This window comes from Paroedura picta, chromosome 8, assembly GCF_049243985.1.
Source record: "Paroedura picta isolate Pp20150507F chromosome 8, Ppicta_v3.0, whole genome shotgun sequence".
Taxonomy (NCBI): Eukaryota; Metazoa; Chordata; class Lepidosauria; order Squamata; family Gekkonidae; genus Paroedura; species Paroedura picta.
Genome location: NC_135376.1, coordinates 2,240,124 through 2,254,355, shown reverse-complemented (window position 1 = coordinate 2,254,355; position 14,232 = coordinate 2,240,124). Strand labels below are relative to the sequence as shown.

The 14,232-nt window shown below is 51.3% G+C and overlaps 1 protein-coding gene across 4 annotated transcripts in view; it reads right to left on the bottom strand.

Moving 5' to 3' along the window:
• MASP1 (MBL associated serine protease 1) overlaps positions 1 to 14,232 on the bottom strand; it is a 58,914-nt gene that overhangs the window by 21,108 nt on the left and 23,574 nt on the right. For 3 of the 4 annotated variants that reach the window (XR_013233360.1, XM_077348027.1, XM_077348026.1), the window contains exons 3-8: positions 13,200 to 13,377; positions 11,105 to 11,236; positions 9,755 to 9,951; positions 8,802 to 8,949; positions 6,665 to 6,783; positions 5,539 to 5,617 (exon numbers count right to left, since the gene is read on the bottom strand). Coding sequence is in view for 3 of the 4 variants with exons in the window: in XM_077348027.1 (XP_077204142.1) it covers positions 5,539 to 5,617; positions 6,665 to 6,783; positions 8,802 to 8,949; positions 9,755 to 9,951; positions 11,105 to 11,236; positions 13,200 to 13,377 (853 nt within the window). In the remaining variant the exon portion in view is untranslated. Of the gene's footprint in view, positions 1 to 3,239; positions 3,697 to 5,538; positions 5,618 to 6,664; positions 6,784 to 8,801; positions 8,950 to 9,754; positions 9,952 to 11,104; positions 11,237 to 13,199; positions 13,378 to 14,232 lie in introns of those variants that run through there. The other variant, XM_077348028.1, reaches the window with a different exon arrangement.

Sequence of the window (14,232 nt, the reverse complement as noted above, 5' to 3'; positions counted from 1 at the left end):
TCAAGGCCAACACAAATTTTATGCAAGGGGTGCGCTTTCATGCGCGTGCATGCTTCCTCAGACACAAACGTGTGTGCACACAACAGCCTGCACCTTGAATCGAACTCTGTACTCGGCTCTGCTGCTTTGGACCAGCATTCAAATCTATCTGGGTAAACAAGGAGTGTCACCACGGTTGGTCAATGCCATCACCACATTCCTTTCCACCGAGGAGGGAACCGGATGCTCCTTTCTGCGTCCTCTGAGTAGGGGCTTATCCTGTCCTGAGTCTAGGCTCAAGACAACCACTCGGGTGTAAAGCCCTCTCCCCCCACTTCTGCCTGTCCCAGAGTCAGGGAAGGGCAAACCACAATGGGACGCCCCTTGCCTTGGGAACCCGACAGCTCTCCCTACGTAGGCACCGTTCCCCACGAGAAAGCAGCCCAGGAGGAAAGGGCTCGTTTCCCTCCTCAGCAACCTTCCGCTTGAGACAGAAACTCTGCTGCTTCAGTTTACTAATTGTGGAAAAAACAAACAGAATCATAGAACCATAGAGGGGGAAGGGGCCACGCAGGCCATCTAGTCCCATCTAGTGCAGAATTGGCCTAAAGCCTCCAGAAGGATCTGTCCAGCCGCTGCTTGAAGACGGCCAGTGAGGGGGAGCTCCCCACCTCCTCAGGCAGCCCCTTCCACTCCTGAACTACTCAGACTGTTCTACCCATAGTTCTACCTGTAGTTTAAACCCATCATTGCAAGTCTTATCCTCTTCTGCCTACAGGAACTCTTCCCTGTCCTTCTCTTCCCCAGGTGAAACATCCCCATGCCCCTCAGCCTTTCCTCCTAGGGCTTGGTCCCCAGGCCCTGGATCCTCCTCATTGCTCTCCTCCGTACCCTTTCTGTTTTGTCCATGTCCCTTTTGAAGGGAGGCCTCCAGAACTGCATCCGGGACCCCATTCTGGCTGGCTAAATGTGGAGACAGATCAAAATGGGCGGCCCATGTGAGTCTGCAGCTGCAGAAGAGAACCGGGGTTCAGCAGGACAGGAGCTTCGGGGAGGCACAGCTCACTTTTTCAGAGGGATCTAGGTGGGCCACCTTGCTAGTCTGCTTGACTCAGGATAAGGGAGTCAGCATCATGTATTCACGACTGGGAGAGAAATCCCGAAAGCAGAGGGCGTAATTATTTTGTGCTTGCCAACAAAGATTGACACGAGTGGGTAAGTCAAAGCGGACGATCAGCTAATAATAGGATTGTAATAACCAGGTTTGATGGTGGCTTCAAAATTAGCGCATTTCACACAGCATTTTCACGATGCTGTATGTGAATTTACTTTCTCACTTTGTCTAGAAGTATGAACGGATGACTTCCACTCCACGACATTGCATCTGAGGACATGAGCCTGTACATGGAAGTTCATTCCTGGAATAAAACTTTGTGGGTCTTCAAGGTGCCCCTGGACTCCAAATTTGTTCAGCCAAATACTGTGAATTCATCACTGGCCATTTTGATATTATTGGAAAGCCATTCCCACCCCCCACTTCTTAGGGCTGTCGAAAGGCTGGATAAATAAATATCCCTTTAATTTATTTGGTTCCTCCTTACCCCACCTTTCTCCCTAGAGGTGGCCCAAAGCAGCTTACATTGTTCTCTCCTCCATTTTTCCTGCACAACAGCTCTGCAAGGTAGGCTGGCGGAGAGAACACGACTGGCCCAAGGTCACCCAGTGAACTTCTGAGGCAGAGCTTGGGATTTGAACCTGCGTCTCCCAGATTCTAGTCCAGCATTCTTACCCACTACCCCACACTGGCTGTCCAGGTGGTTATTCACCTGTGTGCCTCAGGCTGCAGCAGCTCCCTGTCCCCCCCTTGAAGGAATGGGGCATTTCCCTCTGGACTTGTTAGCAGCCCAGCCAATTGCTGTTGCTGATAGTTTGCCCCCTTTCCTTGCCCCCCTCACTGCCCTCGATCTTCATTGCTCGCAGTCTCATTAGCTGAGGGTTTGGGGGTTATTTTATTTTACTGGTGTGTGTGTGTGAGTGTGCAATTGAGGCATCATTAAAAAGGCTGCTGCATCAGAATGTCATGGGCAAACTCGTGTTGGGTCTCTGCAGCCAATGAGATTCAGTGCCAGAGTGGGCAAATGGGGGCAGTGAAGGCAAAGCAGGGAAATTGTTTTCGGCGGAAAAGTAAGAACGACGGCCTATGGGAAGCGACGTGTGACGCTCACAAAGGCAAGGCCGCGTTCCTGGCAGTGCCCCGTGCCAAGACTGGGACAGTCACAGGAAAACACGAAACTGCGTTCTGCCAGATCAGACCCTCAGTCTGTCCAAGTCAGCATTGCCTACTCAGACTGGCAGCTGCTCTCCTGGGTCTCAGTCCGAGCGAGGTCTTTCCCATCCCCTCCTGCCTGGTCCTTTTAACTGGAGATGCTGCTGGGGATCGAACCCGGGACCTTCTGCCTGCCAAGCAGGGGCTCTGCCAGGGAGCCACGGCCCCTCCCAGACACTGTGTTTTGTTCCTTCATGTTGACACCTCTTGGGAGAATCCATTTCAACCCCCTGGTGTTTCGTGACTCAAACAGGAGGCTGTGCGACCCACCCCGTCTCCCGTCTGCTCGGCTGCCCTGGGCTGTAACTTGGGGACTTCCTCAAACGTTCCCCCAAGAGCCCTTTTTGGGGTACCGATGATATGTCTATGGGCAGAATATGTCTATGGGCAGAATAAGACAAAGTCCCCTGTGTGGTTTGTACCCTTAAAACTTTGCCCTTATTTGCTTGGAACCAGGATCTACTTTGTTTCTGCACTTTCACTACGTGGCTGGGTGGCATGCACATGGATCAAGGAAGCACAAACAGAGTTGCCTGTTTTTCCTATGTCATTAACCTTTGCCTCTCTGAGGTTCTGCCGGGGAATCCCCCAGCCCTGCAGTTCCAGACGAGGGAAAGAAAACTTCATTTCTTCTTTTCTGCCCGTCAGGGACAGGAGCTGACCCAGAAAACAAAAGTCGGCTCAAAAGCACAAAGGAATGTTCACAGGAGCCAAACGTTTTTTTAAGGGGACCAGAATATTCACAGAGGCTGGCTGAATGGTCCCCTGAGGACCCCCCCCCTTTTTTTTTTCTTGGTGGTTGAGTTTTGGAGTAAAGAGATGAGGGCATGTTAAAAGAAACTTTCCAGAACAGCGAAGGCAGAAAAAGCACTGAAACCAAGTTAGGAAAAAGAAATACCATCACCACCAAGAAACCCACAGCTGCATTAGCCAATCCTTGCAAAACTGGTTTCATTTTTGCCAAAACAGGGCTGGAGTCTACCAAAAGACAGCGAGAAACAGAGACAGAGAGAGAGAGCGAGTGTAGGGTGGGTGGGTGGGGGGGCTGCAGAAGGCATCCCAAGAATGGTGAGGACCCTCACCCACCATCCAGGGTGATTTTGTTCCAAGGAGAAGCATTCTTCCTTTCACGCCATGCCCCAAATGTTACTCTCCTGCTTTTCTCTTCCCTCCTCCTTGGCGTTAAAAGCATGCCAGGCAGGAAGAGGTTAATGGGCCCCCCCGAGAGCAGCCGGAGCACCTCCATGATCTGAGGATGCAGCCATGGCAGACCCTCAAGTAGGGCTGAGGCCATGCCTCCCCGAAAGGCGCAGTGTGCTCAGGTCAATCCTCCGCTGGGGGCGCCTCCTCTTTTAGCTCTGTCCTGCCGTCGGTCGCTTCCGTTGTAGCCACTGCGGTGAAAGGCGGAAGGGAGTTTGGAAAGGGGTCAGGGGCAAGCAAGAAGAGAGAAAGCAGGGATTAGCCACCGGGCAACCAAGAGAGCATGCAGGGAGGCAGCCGATAAGAACCATGCGCGGACTCATGCGCGGACTGAAGGGGCAAAGGACAGAGGGGAGCCGATGTTACCATTTAGATCAATTGGGTGCTTTCCGCACATGCTAAATAATGCAGTTTCCATCCATTTCAGCAACCGTTTGCAAGCGGGGCCACTATTCCCCCATACACCCCCCCAAAGAGCCTTGCAAATGAGGGAGCAAAACCTGTTCAGGATCCCCAGCTGCGTGGAGGTTGAACTGGCCTCAGGGGGCTGGTGGAACACCTTCCAAATCAGATCAGTTCCACCTGGCCTGCAAGAAGGAGCTGTTCCGCCAGGCCTATGGCTGAAGCCTGAGAGAACATCTGGAACCGCTGGCCTCCCTGCTGGAAATCCACGAAAACCATGGTCTATTTAAAGTTTTCTTTCTTTTTTTTAATGTGGCCCTTCTTTAACTTTTCCGAAGAAAAAGAGAATGGGCAAACGGAGTGCCTAATTTTTTTGTTTTAATGTTTCAATAACTTACAAATTCAGTGTAGATTTTGATTTTGTATTTGCATTTTACTGATGCCATTTGGTCTTGATGTAACCCACCCCGAGTCCACAGAGAGGGGTCGGGAAAGAAACCCCAAAATAAATAGAGGGATAGATGGATGGTTAGATAGATAGATAAATACCAGCTGCAAAGTACCTCAAAAATGGATCGGAAGGGTATTATTTAGCATGAGTGAAAGCACTCTAATGTCTCTGCCAAATTACAGAGGAGGACCACCAAGATGGGGAGGGGATTGGAGCACCTTCCCTCCCTCTCGGGAAAGGCTGAAGAGTTTGGGACAACCAAGAAACAACCCAGAAGATGACGGTAATATAGAGGCTTATAAAATTCTGCATGGGGTAGACAGAGTTGACAAGGAGAACTTTTCCTCCAGAAAGACTAGGACTGGAGGGGATCCAAGGAACCTGGTGGAATGTCGGTTCAGGATGGGAAAAAGGATATACTTCCACACGCCTCCAATGTTGGCTTTTGGCAGTGGGGCTCAAAGGCTGACTTCTTCTGAACATGGAGGTTCCCTTTAGTCCCTATGACTAGGAGCCACTGATGGACCCCTCTCCCATGAATCTGTCTAGCCCCATGACTTCTTCTGGCTATAGTATCTCTGAAGAGCCCTGTTGGATCAGCCCAGTGGTCCATCTAGTTACTTCACAAGCACCTCAGGAGAACCCTGCTGGATCAGACCAGTGAGGGTTCATCTAGTCCAGCCTCCCGTCCCCCACAGGGGCCAACCAGTTGCCAACAGCAAAGCACAGAGGCCCTCCCTCCTGGCTCTGGGATTCAGAAGTTGACTGCCTATGAACATGGTGGGTCCTTGGAGTCCCCATGTCTAGTTGCCACTGATAGACCTGTCCCCATTCATTTGTCCAACTCCCTTTCAAGGCCTCCTAGATGTGTGGCTGTCCTACCATTCCTGGCAGTGCATCCAGCAGAGTCTCCCTCCCCAAATCTCTAAGGATTAAGCAAGCCACAGTCAGCAACCCTCACGGCCTCTCCTTCAAAGCGCCAGCGTAAGGCCGAGAGCAGGAGGCCGCTCGGGGCAAAGGTGTCCCATGGGGTGCCGATCCCTGATGCAGGATGTCTAAAGGAGACAGGGCCTGCATGCCAAATGGCCCACGGGGCGGGGCAGGAAGTGTTTTGACCCCGGCCGATGCTGCATGGGCCAGCCGCTCAGAAAGGGCTCAGCGGGATGGAGAAGGATCTTACATTTGCAGACTGGAACCTTGTTGCTCCACGTCCCGTCCTTCATGCACTGGATCTGGAAGGTTTCACTTTCCACGCCGTCCTGCACAGGGGGAGGAAGGAGGCTGATGGGAAAGGCCGGCGACAGCAGCGAAGTTTAAATTTGCAAAGAGGGGCAAAGCACCAGCTATGTTGCGAAGAGCGGAACAACTTCGTATAGAAAGTTGGAGGCAACAGTCTGGAGGCAAGCAAGGACGGATTGTGCTCAAAGGATCAGGACATCTCCAAAGAGCCAATCAGGACATTAGAAGGGGATTATTAGGGGAGGAAAAAACCCAAGAAGGTCCTAATCTAACCATGCTAAATACACATCTCTTCTGCTGCCCCCTGCAGGTCATTCCTTATGTGTTTCTGAATCATGCACTCTACAGATCCTGCCCATTCTAACAACATCTACCATCTGACATGGTTTTACGACTGCTAAATAGTCTCATAAAAGAAGGGAGAGTGAGTCCTAGGTAGCTCCGGTTTGGGAGTTTCCAGGAGATTTGGGGGTGGGCCGTGAGGAGGGGAGGGGCCTCGGCAGGCTAAAATGCCACAGAACAGAGGGGACCAAACTGTGGCTCTCCAGATGTCCATGGACTACAATCCCCATGAGTCCCTGCCAGCCCCTGACACATAAAATGCGACCTAGGGAGTCTAACTTGCCCCAGCATACAATTGTGCTCCAGTTTGATTGGGGATGATTCCCTGTGTGGAGCAACTAACCAAACAGGACCTCATCTGAGGAAGAGCACGGAACAGAGCCTGAATCCGGAAACTCTGTCCCCCTGCTTTCTAAAAAGGGCTAGCCAGAGTGAAAGAAGAGACTTCTCCACGAGTTATCTTGCTGCTCTCCGCTTGCTGCATATCCCACACAGGCCGTCTGCTAATAAATAAATGAGAAAGGGCTCTTTACGTCAGACTTCTCTCTCCCCCTTTCGACTGCAACCTGAATGGGAACGGGATCTGCTTGAATCAATGCCCGTGAATCTTTCTTCCTTTCTCTTGCAATATAGTTCTTGGGAGACTGATGTTCTGCCCTCAGGGTCCCACTTCTAGGACAGGGCAAAGGGTCGCTGCCTGAACCAAAGATCCCCGCCTGGAGTACCTTGAAGACATGGTAGCCGGTGTTGCAGCTGATGACCACCTGGTCCTTGAAGGTGTACGTGGCCTGTGAGGGCTCGATCCTGCCGTTCAGCGGAGGCTCCACCAGCAGGCAGGGGTCCCCTTTCCCCCAAAGGGCCAAGGAAGAGAGAGAAAGAAAGAAGCAAACCCACAATGGAAGTTAGTATTTGTTTATTGTATGGCAGAGTCACAAGCAGGAAGAATATCACAATTAGGGTTGTGCGCTTTGAGGGCTGAAGCACACAACCCTAATCAGAATAAAAAATAGGTAGCCAACTGGGAGCAACGGCTCTGTCTGCTAAATACTATTCTCCAAGTTTTCCACCCACTCCTTTACAGTTGGGGAGAATACAGAGAGCTCTGTCACATCTCCCTGGAAACCACGACGCTCATACTCCTGTGACAGATGGAAAATAGTTTGGCCGGCTGCACCCAGAATCACATTCAGGGTCTGATATTTTGCAGTTGATTTGGGATGCCTTCTCGTGGTGCACGGTGGGTAACGCTAAAGAGCTGGAATGTTTGGCTGCAGGATCACCGTAGGATCTTCTGGCTACACGAAACGCCAGGAAACGATCAATCCAACCGCCCTCCCTTCTCCGGAGTCGGCCTCCAAAGCTGCCCGCAGTGTCTAGCTAGGCAGGAGGCAGAATTGAAAGGCAGCTGGAATTCCCAGGGGCCCAGGCCAAGCGGCTTCCTGGCCCAGGGACGTTGCTTAGCATAACAAATACCTGCCCTTCTGGGCAGAGACAGTGACCAGCAGAGAACAAAAAAGGGGACAGAGAACTCTGTCAGGCCTCTCTCGTTCCAGTGCATGTTTTCTCCCTTCCCCCTCCCTGTCTCCAGAGGGATTAAGGTAGCGTCCTAAGATCTGCAAGGTTTGGGGGTGACGCCTCTCACTGGGGAAGGGGGAATCTGGGGGGGGGGAGGGAGGATATTGCCAAGAATGTATGGCATGACATAGCCCTCACCCTCCCTTGCCTCCCGGGAACGGATCGCTGTAGTTTAGAGATCCAGTTATAATTCTGGGAGATCGCCAGGCACCTCCTGGAGGTCGGCATCCCTACCAGCATTTCCTCTTTCTCTCTTCACAACAATCCTGTGAGGGAGGTTAGGCCGAGAGTGACTGGCCTTTGGTCACCAGCAGGGAGAAAAGGCCCCGTCCACGGCTCCTCCCGTCCCGGACGGTCCTGCCGTGGCCTCTCCCTGGAGCCCGCTGTCTTTTTTATACTCAAGGGACATTTTTGCTAGTATAATAGTAATCGTCATCTTTATTTTTATAACCTGCCCTTCCTACCCTCATGGTGGGGAACAACAATAAATAAAAGACCAAATCTTAAAATCAATATAAATACCTAGGCCTGGTGGAACTGGTCAAAGTCCTGTAGGGCAGGGGTAGTCAACCTGTGGTCCTCCAGATGTTCATGGACTACAATTCCCATGAGTCCCTGCCAGCATTCGCTGGCAGGGGCTCATGGGAATTGTAGTCCATGAACATCTGGAGGGCCACAGGTTGACTACCCCTGCCGTAGGGCCCTGATCTCTCCTGCAGACTGTTCCACCAGGATGGAGCCAAGGCCGAAAAGGCCCTGCCCTGGGTCAAGGCCAGTTTCACCTCTTTCGGGTCAGGAATTCTCAGCAATTTTTAGTCCGATGATCGTTAATGACCTTTTGGGGAGGGGGTCATGGTGGAAAGGACTCCCTCTCCTCGCTTTTGATGCAAAATTATTTCTCTGCTTAATGAAACTATTCTATTCTTTTAAGCAGCCTGGTGCTTTTGCCATCTTTAGGATGCTTAGGGCTGATCCTGCGTTGAGCAGGGGGTTGGACTAGATGGCCTGTGTGGCCCCTTCCAACTCTATTTATTTTATTTTATTTATCATACTTCTATGATTCTGTGATTCTATGATTCTATGATCTTTGCATGTTGAAACTCTGCCCATGGCCTTGTTCTGCAGGCTCCGCTTGGAGGTTGGCGACCCTGGAATGGCCACGCAGCTTCATGTGTTTAAGATTTCAATATGGCTAAGTGTCATGGGGGTGGCCGGACATGGGAGAGCCCCAGGAAGCCGCACCAATGGGCGCGCATAATCAAGGCACATCGCTTTGGGAGAGGTTACCGATCGCCGTGTAGGCCAGCTTCCAGCCGTTGTTTTCTCCAGAGTTGTCACTGTGGAAGAGGATCTGCACACTGTTGCTTCTGGTTTCGATGCGTCCTGGAGATCTTTCTCCGCAGAACGGCCCAAATTCTTTAGGTCCAGCTTTGATCTGCCAAGAGGAGAGGCAGAGAGAGGGTCGGTGGAGTGGGGAGAACAACGGCAGACCCCCTGGTGCCCGACTCACAGTGCAGGCGGGGCCCCCTCACAGCCAGGCCCTGCCCCCCAGCTGCCAACCAGCTTGCCGGTGGGGAGATTTACCAGGAGAAGGAGAAAGGCCCAGGCCATGTTGCTGGCCTTGCACAGGAAGTGATGTCATCACACCTGCAACATCTGGGTGTAGGGTTGACATTCCCTCGTTGGGGCCTGGGCATCCCCTGGTTTGGCCCCCCTCCCCCCCTGCTTCAGGGGTTTGAGAAACAAGGGGAGCACCCCCACCACCCCAAACAACAACAACAGCAACAACAACAAAACCCAAAACAGGCAAGAAACCTGAAAAATAAACCACAACCGGAAAGTGACTTACCAGGATTGGGGAGGGTCCAGAAAGAAGAAGTCTGAAAAAAGTGACGTTTCCATGTCACCCAGAAGTGACATAGGGACACCAGTGATGTGTGTGTGTGTGTGTGTGGGGGGATGTTCTGGTTTCAGAGCTCTATTGTAAAACGTTGATTTGACCATGGAGTCCCCCCTCCCCTCCGACCTCACCGTGGTCCCTACATTACTTCTGGGTGATGCAGAAACGTCTTTTTAATTTTTTTTTACAGGCTTCTACCCTTTGGACCCTCTGCGTTCCTGGTGAATTCCCACCCTCCCCCTGCTGGCTGACCGGATGGACTGGCGCCACTCTGGCATTTGGTCAGAACCTCCAGGGTACCAGCCAGTCCCCCCCTACATCATCCTACGGACATATTTACCTTGATGTAGTCATATGGGCAGGAGACCTCCGGGTGGTTTTCCACGTCAAAGGTGTCTTCAAACTGCAGGGTGATGAAGAAGCCTTCTTCCAGCTCGATGCGGTACAAGCAGTCCGAACTCTTGGGGTAGGAGCTGGGGAAATCCGGGCTGCTGACCACGCCGTTCCTCTGCGTGAAGAGGTTGTCGCTGCATTCCACTGCAAGGAGGACGGAGGGGCAGAGATCGCGGAAGACTCAGCGGTAGGACAAGACGGCGATAGCACCGCAGGCTGAGTTAGCGATAGAGTTTGCCTTCTCTGGGTGGGAAATACCTGGGGATATTTGAGGGCGGAGCCTGTGGGGGCGGAGCTTGGGAAAGGGAAGTGCTTCAACCTTCCTTCCAAAGCAGCCATGTTCACCACTGAAACTGATTTCTGTTACCTGGAGACCAGTTGTAATTCCTGGAGATCTCCAGCCACCCCCTGGAAACTGGCAACCCTATGGGAATGCTCCTCAAACCCTGACGCTGTTTGTCTTGGCAGGATGTAAGGTGCACAGGCCTCCTCTGATGTTTCAGGCAGAAGTTCTGCCAGGTTGCTCATCATGAAACAGAGTTTTTACGGAGGAAACTTGAGCTGCCGAGCCACAGTTAGGCAACCAGAAAACCATCCCAGGAGAAAAATTAAACAGAAAGTTAAGGCCTCATCTGCTTGCCATGCAGAAACCCCTGAGACATTCTTCAGGCTTCCAGAGACCCCAGTGGCTGCACAATGGTGGAGGGTATGATGGAGAAGCAGAGCTGTGGACACGCCCACCCAGGGGAATCCCCCTCCCCACCCTCTCTAGCCCATCATTGGCCATTTTGGGAGTGGGGGGGTGCATCGACATGACCATATATGGTCATATCACCTGATAAATGTTTAACAAATTTAAAAAATAGATAAAAAATTAATTCCCATCCATTTGGAAAATCCTTCCGGGGTTGTCAAGAAACATCGGAGTGTCATAAAACCCTGAGAAAGCCTGACTTACAGTAAGTTCTTACCACAGAATTCCTGGTGATTCCTAGAGCGACCAGGAAGTGATAGAGGGTATGTCTAGGAATCACTGAGAACTCTATGGCGAAATGCTTACTGTAGAGTCTCTGGCAATTCCATTTGTCATGTTTTTGGGTTGCTCTAGGAATCACTAGGGACTCTGTGGTATGAGCTTCCTGTAAGTAGAGAAGGCCTTATTTTCCTCCTCCCCTATGCTTCCAATGGAGGTGGGCAAAGGAACCTGGAGGTAGGGGATGCCCTTTCCCAATTGGGGGCGGGAGAGCCCTATACAAGATACGTCCTGGCCAACTACAAGGGTGTCTGTGGAGTATACCTTTGCACGTCCTGTTGTCAGAGTGCAGGAGGTAGCCAAACCTGCAGGAGCAGTAGTAGCCACCAATATAGTTGTGGCAGTGGTGGTCACAGGACAGCTCCTCATCACTCTTCTCCAGGCACTCATCTACATCTGCAATGGTACAAAGAAGAAGAAAGGGATTTGCACAGGAAACACTCAGCTTTGGTCCCGAGACTGACTACTGCCTTGTGCTTTTCCAGGGATCTGCCCTTGAAGACTGTACAGAAATGACAGCCGGTACTGAAAAACTTAAATTATAAACCTGTGAATTTTTTTTTTAAACGTTTTAAAAATAAGCATGAAACTGCAAAAGTAAAGTAAAAACTCTACTTGGAAGAAATAAGCAGTCATCAGGATAATTCCTGTGGGGTGAGGAATGAGAATGCGTGCAGCTGTCGTACGCTGTCTTGAACCAAGAGGAAGGACAGGGTACCAATATTTTAATGAGAAGAGCAATAGCAGGAGACAAGGCCTCCTTAGTGTCATCTTTAAGAGAACGTAAGAGAAGCCATGTTGGACCAGGCTAGTGGCCACTTAAGTCAATCACACCATGTCACCCAGTGGCCAAAACCCAGGGGTCATCAGGAGAACTCTAGAAGCCCTCCTCCTGGAGCACTCCTACCCCAGCACCCAGAAGACAGAACATCCCTGCCCCAGACATCAGAAAAGCCATGTTGGATCAGGCCAGTTGCCCATCCAAGCTAATGTTTTGGGTCACCCAGTGGCCAAAACCCAGGTGCCCTGAGGAGGTCCCACTAGCAGGGCCAGAACCCCAGAAGCCCCCACTCCACCCTCCCCAGCACCAAGATGACAGAGCATCCCTGCCCCAGACATAAGAACATCTTTCTCACTATGTCCGGTCTTCTGCTGAAAGGCACACCTGGAGTATAGCCACGGCTGGTGTTTTGGACTCATGTTCAAATTAAAAGGGGGAGGGTGATTGTGAGTCACAAGATACAGGGTTGCCAACCTCCAGGTGAGGCCTGCCTCCCAGAATTCCAGCAGAGATCCATTCATCCAGCGAAAATGGCTACCTTGTCAGGTTGATGCCAATAGTGTTATAGCTTGCGGAGGTCCCTCACTTCCTGAAATGTGAGGAGTGCCAGTTGTACTCCTCAACTTTACAGGAATTTCCTGACCTGGAGTTGGCAACCTTACAGAAGAAACTGAGACAGTGTCTTGTACAGCCCAAGCCCAGAACATGCCTCAGGATCCCCTGATGCTCAACTTCCATGGCAAGCACTGTAGAAAAGGGATTCAGGTGTGTGTGCGTGTGCAGCCCCAAAGGCCTCGAATGGGCCGAATCTGGTCTGAATCGCCATTTCCCATTAAGTTTACATGATCAAAGCCACCTTACTCAAATCTCTATATCGTGATTCGACACCATTAAAACCAACGGTGCCATTCAAGTCAAGGGGGATTTTCCCTTTTCTGTCTTGTCCAGGCTTTGGGGATGGGGTGGGTGTTTGAGGTAGAGGCACCAAGGTTGCAGCATAGCTGCAGGACCCTCTCCTCAAAAGACTCCCCGAGTCGCAAAATGTTTGGACCAGGGGGTCCTATTCCAGGGACATCCAAAGAGCGTGCCCCCATCCCTTATTTCTTATGGTGAGGACAGAGCAGAGAATCTACTTTTTTCTCATAGGAAATAATGGAAATGGAACAGGGCACACTCTTTGGGTGGCCCTAGAATTGGACTGCCTCGTCCTATCTTTTTGCAACTGGGGGCTTCTTTTGGGGAGAGGCTAGGCTGAAACCCTCACTCCCCCAGAGCCCAGAAAAGACAGAAAAATTCCCCTTAGGCCTAAACCGAATTTATTTGGCCAAATCAAAGCAACACTATTGGTGATTCGGATGAATTGATTCGGTCCAAATCAATTTGGACCGAATCAAAAATGATCCGAATCTTCTCCTTGAACATGCCTACACAAAAGCTTATACTCATAACTACACTTCATGGATCTTAAAGGTTCCACTGTATTTGAACTTTGTTCTGCTGCAGGAGATGTGTTTTGGGAAAAGAAAGTCTGAAGACTGAAAGTCCGGGAGACTAACTCACAGAACGGGGGTTGCTTACCGACTGCCGTGTAATGAGCATCAAAACCTGTGAAGCGCTCTTCGTTGGAGAAGTCGGACCTGAACGTGAGGCTCATGTACGAACCAGGAGACATGATGGCTTGCTGGCCGGGGGTCTGCTCCGTGTCTGTGGCCTCTCGCCCACAAAAAGTCACCAAGACTTGGTCTTCCGATTCAACCTGTCAGAAGTCCAAAAGAACAGCATCCATTGGTCCTAAGTTGGGTTAGGTTTGTCCATACAGATGCCAACCTCCAGGTGGTGGCGATCTCATAAGAACAACATCAGAAGAGCCTTGCTGGATCAGATCAGTGAAGGTCCATCCAGCCCAGCCTCCCGTCTCACCCTCTGGAGGGCCAGCCACAGGGCAGAGAGGCCGAGGCCTTCCCCTGAGAAGACCCTCAGAAGAGCCCGGCTGGGTCAGGCCAGGGAGGGTCCATCCAGTCCAAGCCTCCCGTCTCACCCAGGGGCCAGCTAGTTCCTCTGGAGGGCCAGCCACACGGCAGAGAGGCTGAGGCCATCATAAGAGTGTTAGAAGAGCCCTGCTATGTCAGACCAGTGAAGGTCCATCTACCCCAGCATCCTGTCTCACACAGAAGCCAACCGGTTCTTCTGGAGGGTCCAAAACCAAATGAGCTTTGCAGGATCAGGCCAGTGGTCCATCTAGCTCAGCAGCCCAACTCACACAGTGGCCAATCACCTGAACTGCCTGAAGCAGAACCCTTCAAAGGCCCAGAGTTTGCAGGATCTGAGTATGCAAAGGAGGTACACACCACTGGCTGGTTATACAAACCGGCTGCTTAAGGAAGAGAAACAACTCTGTAAAGGGGAGAGGAGAGAGATAGTCCTAACAGTCTAACTGACTAACGCTTGTGCTGGAGGCAATCAGGGAGGAAGTGTGCTCAAAGGAGCAGGAAATCTTCAGTGAAGCCAATCAGATTATTTGAAAACTTCAGGAAGTTAGACTCATAGACTCAAAGAGTTGGAAGGGACCTCCACAAACAGTCTTCAGGGACCTCCAGTTCCTAAGGCGAAT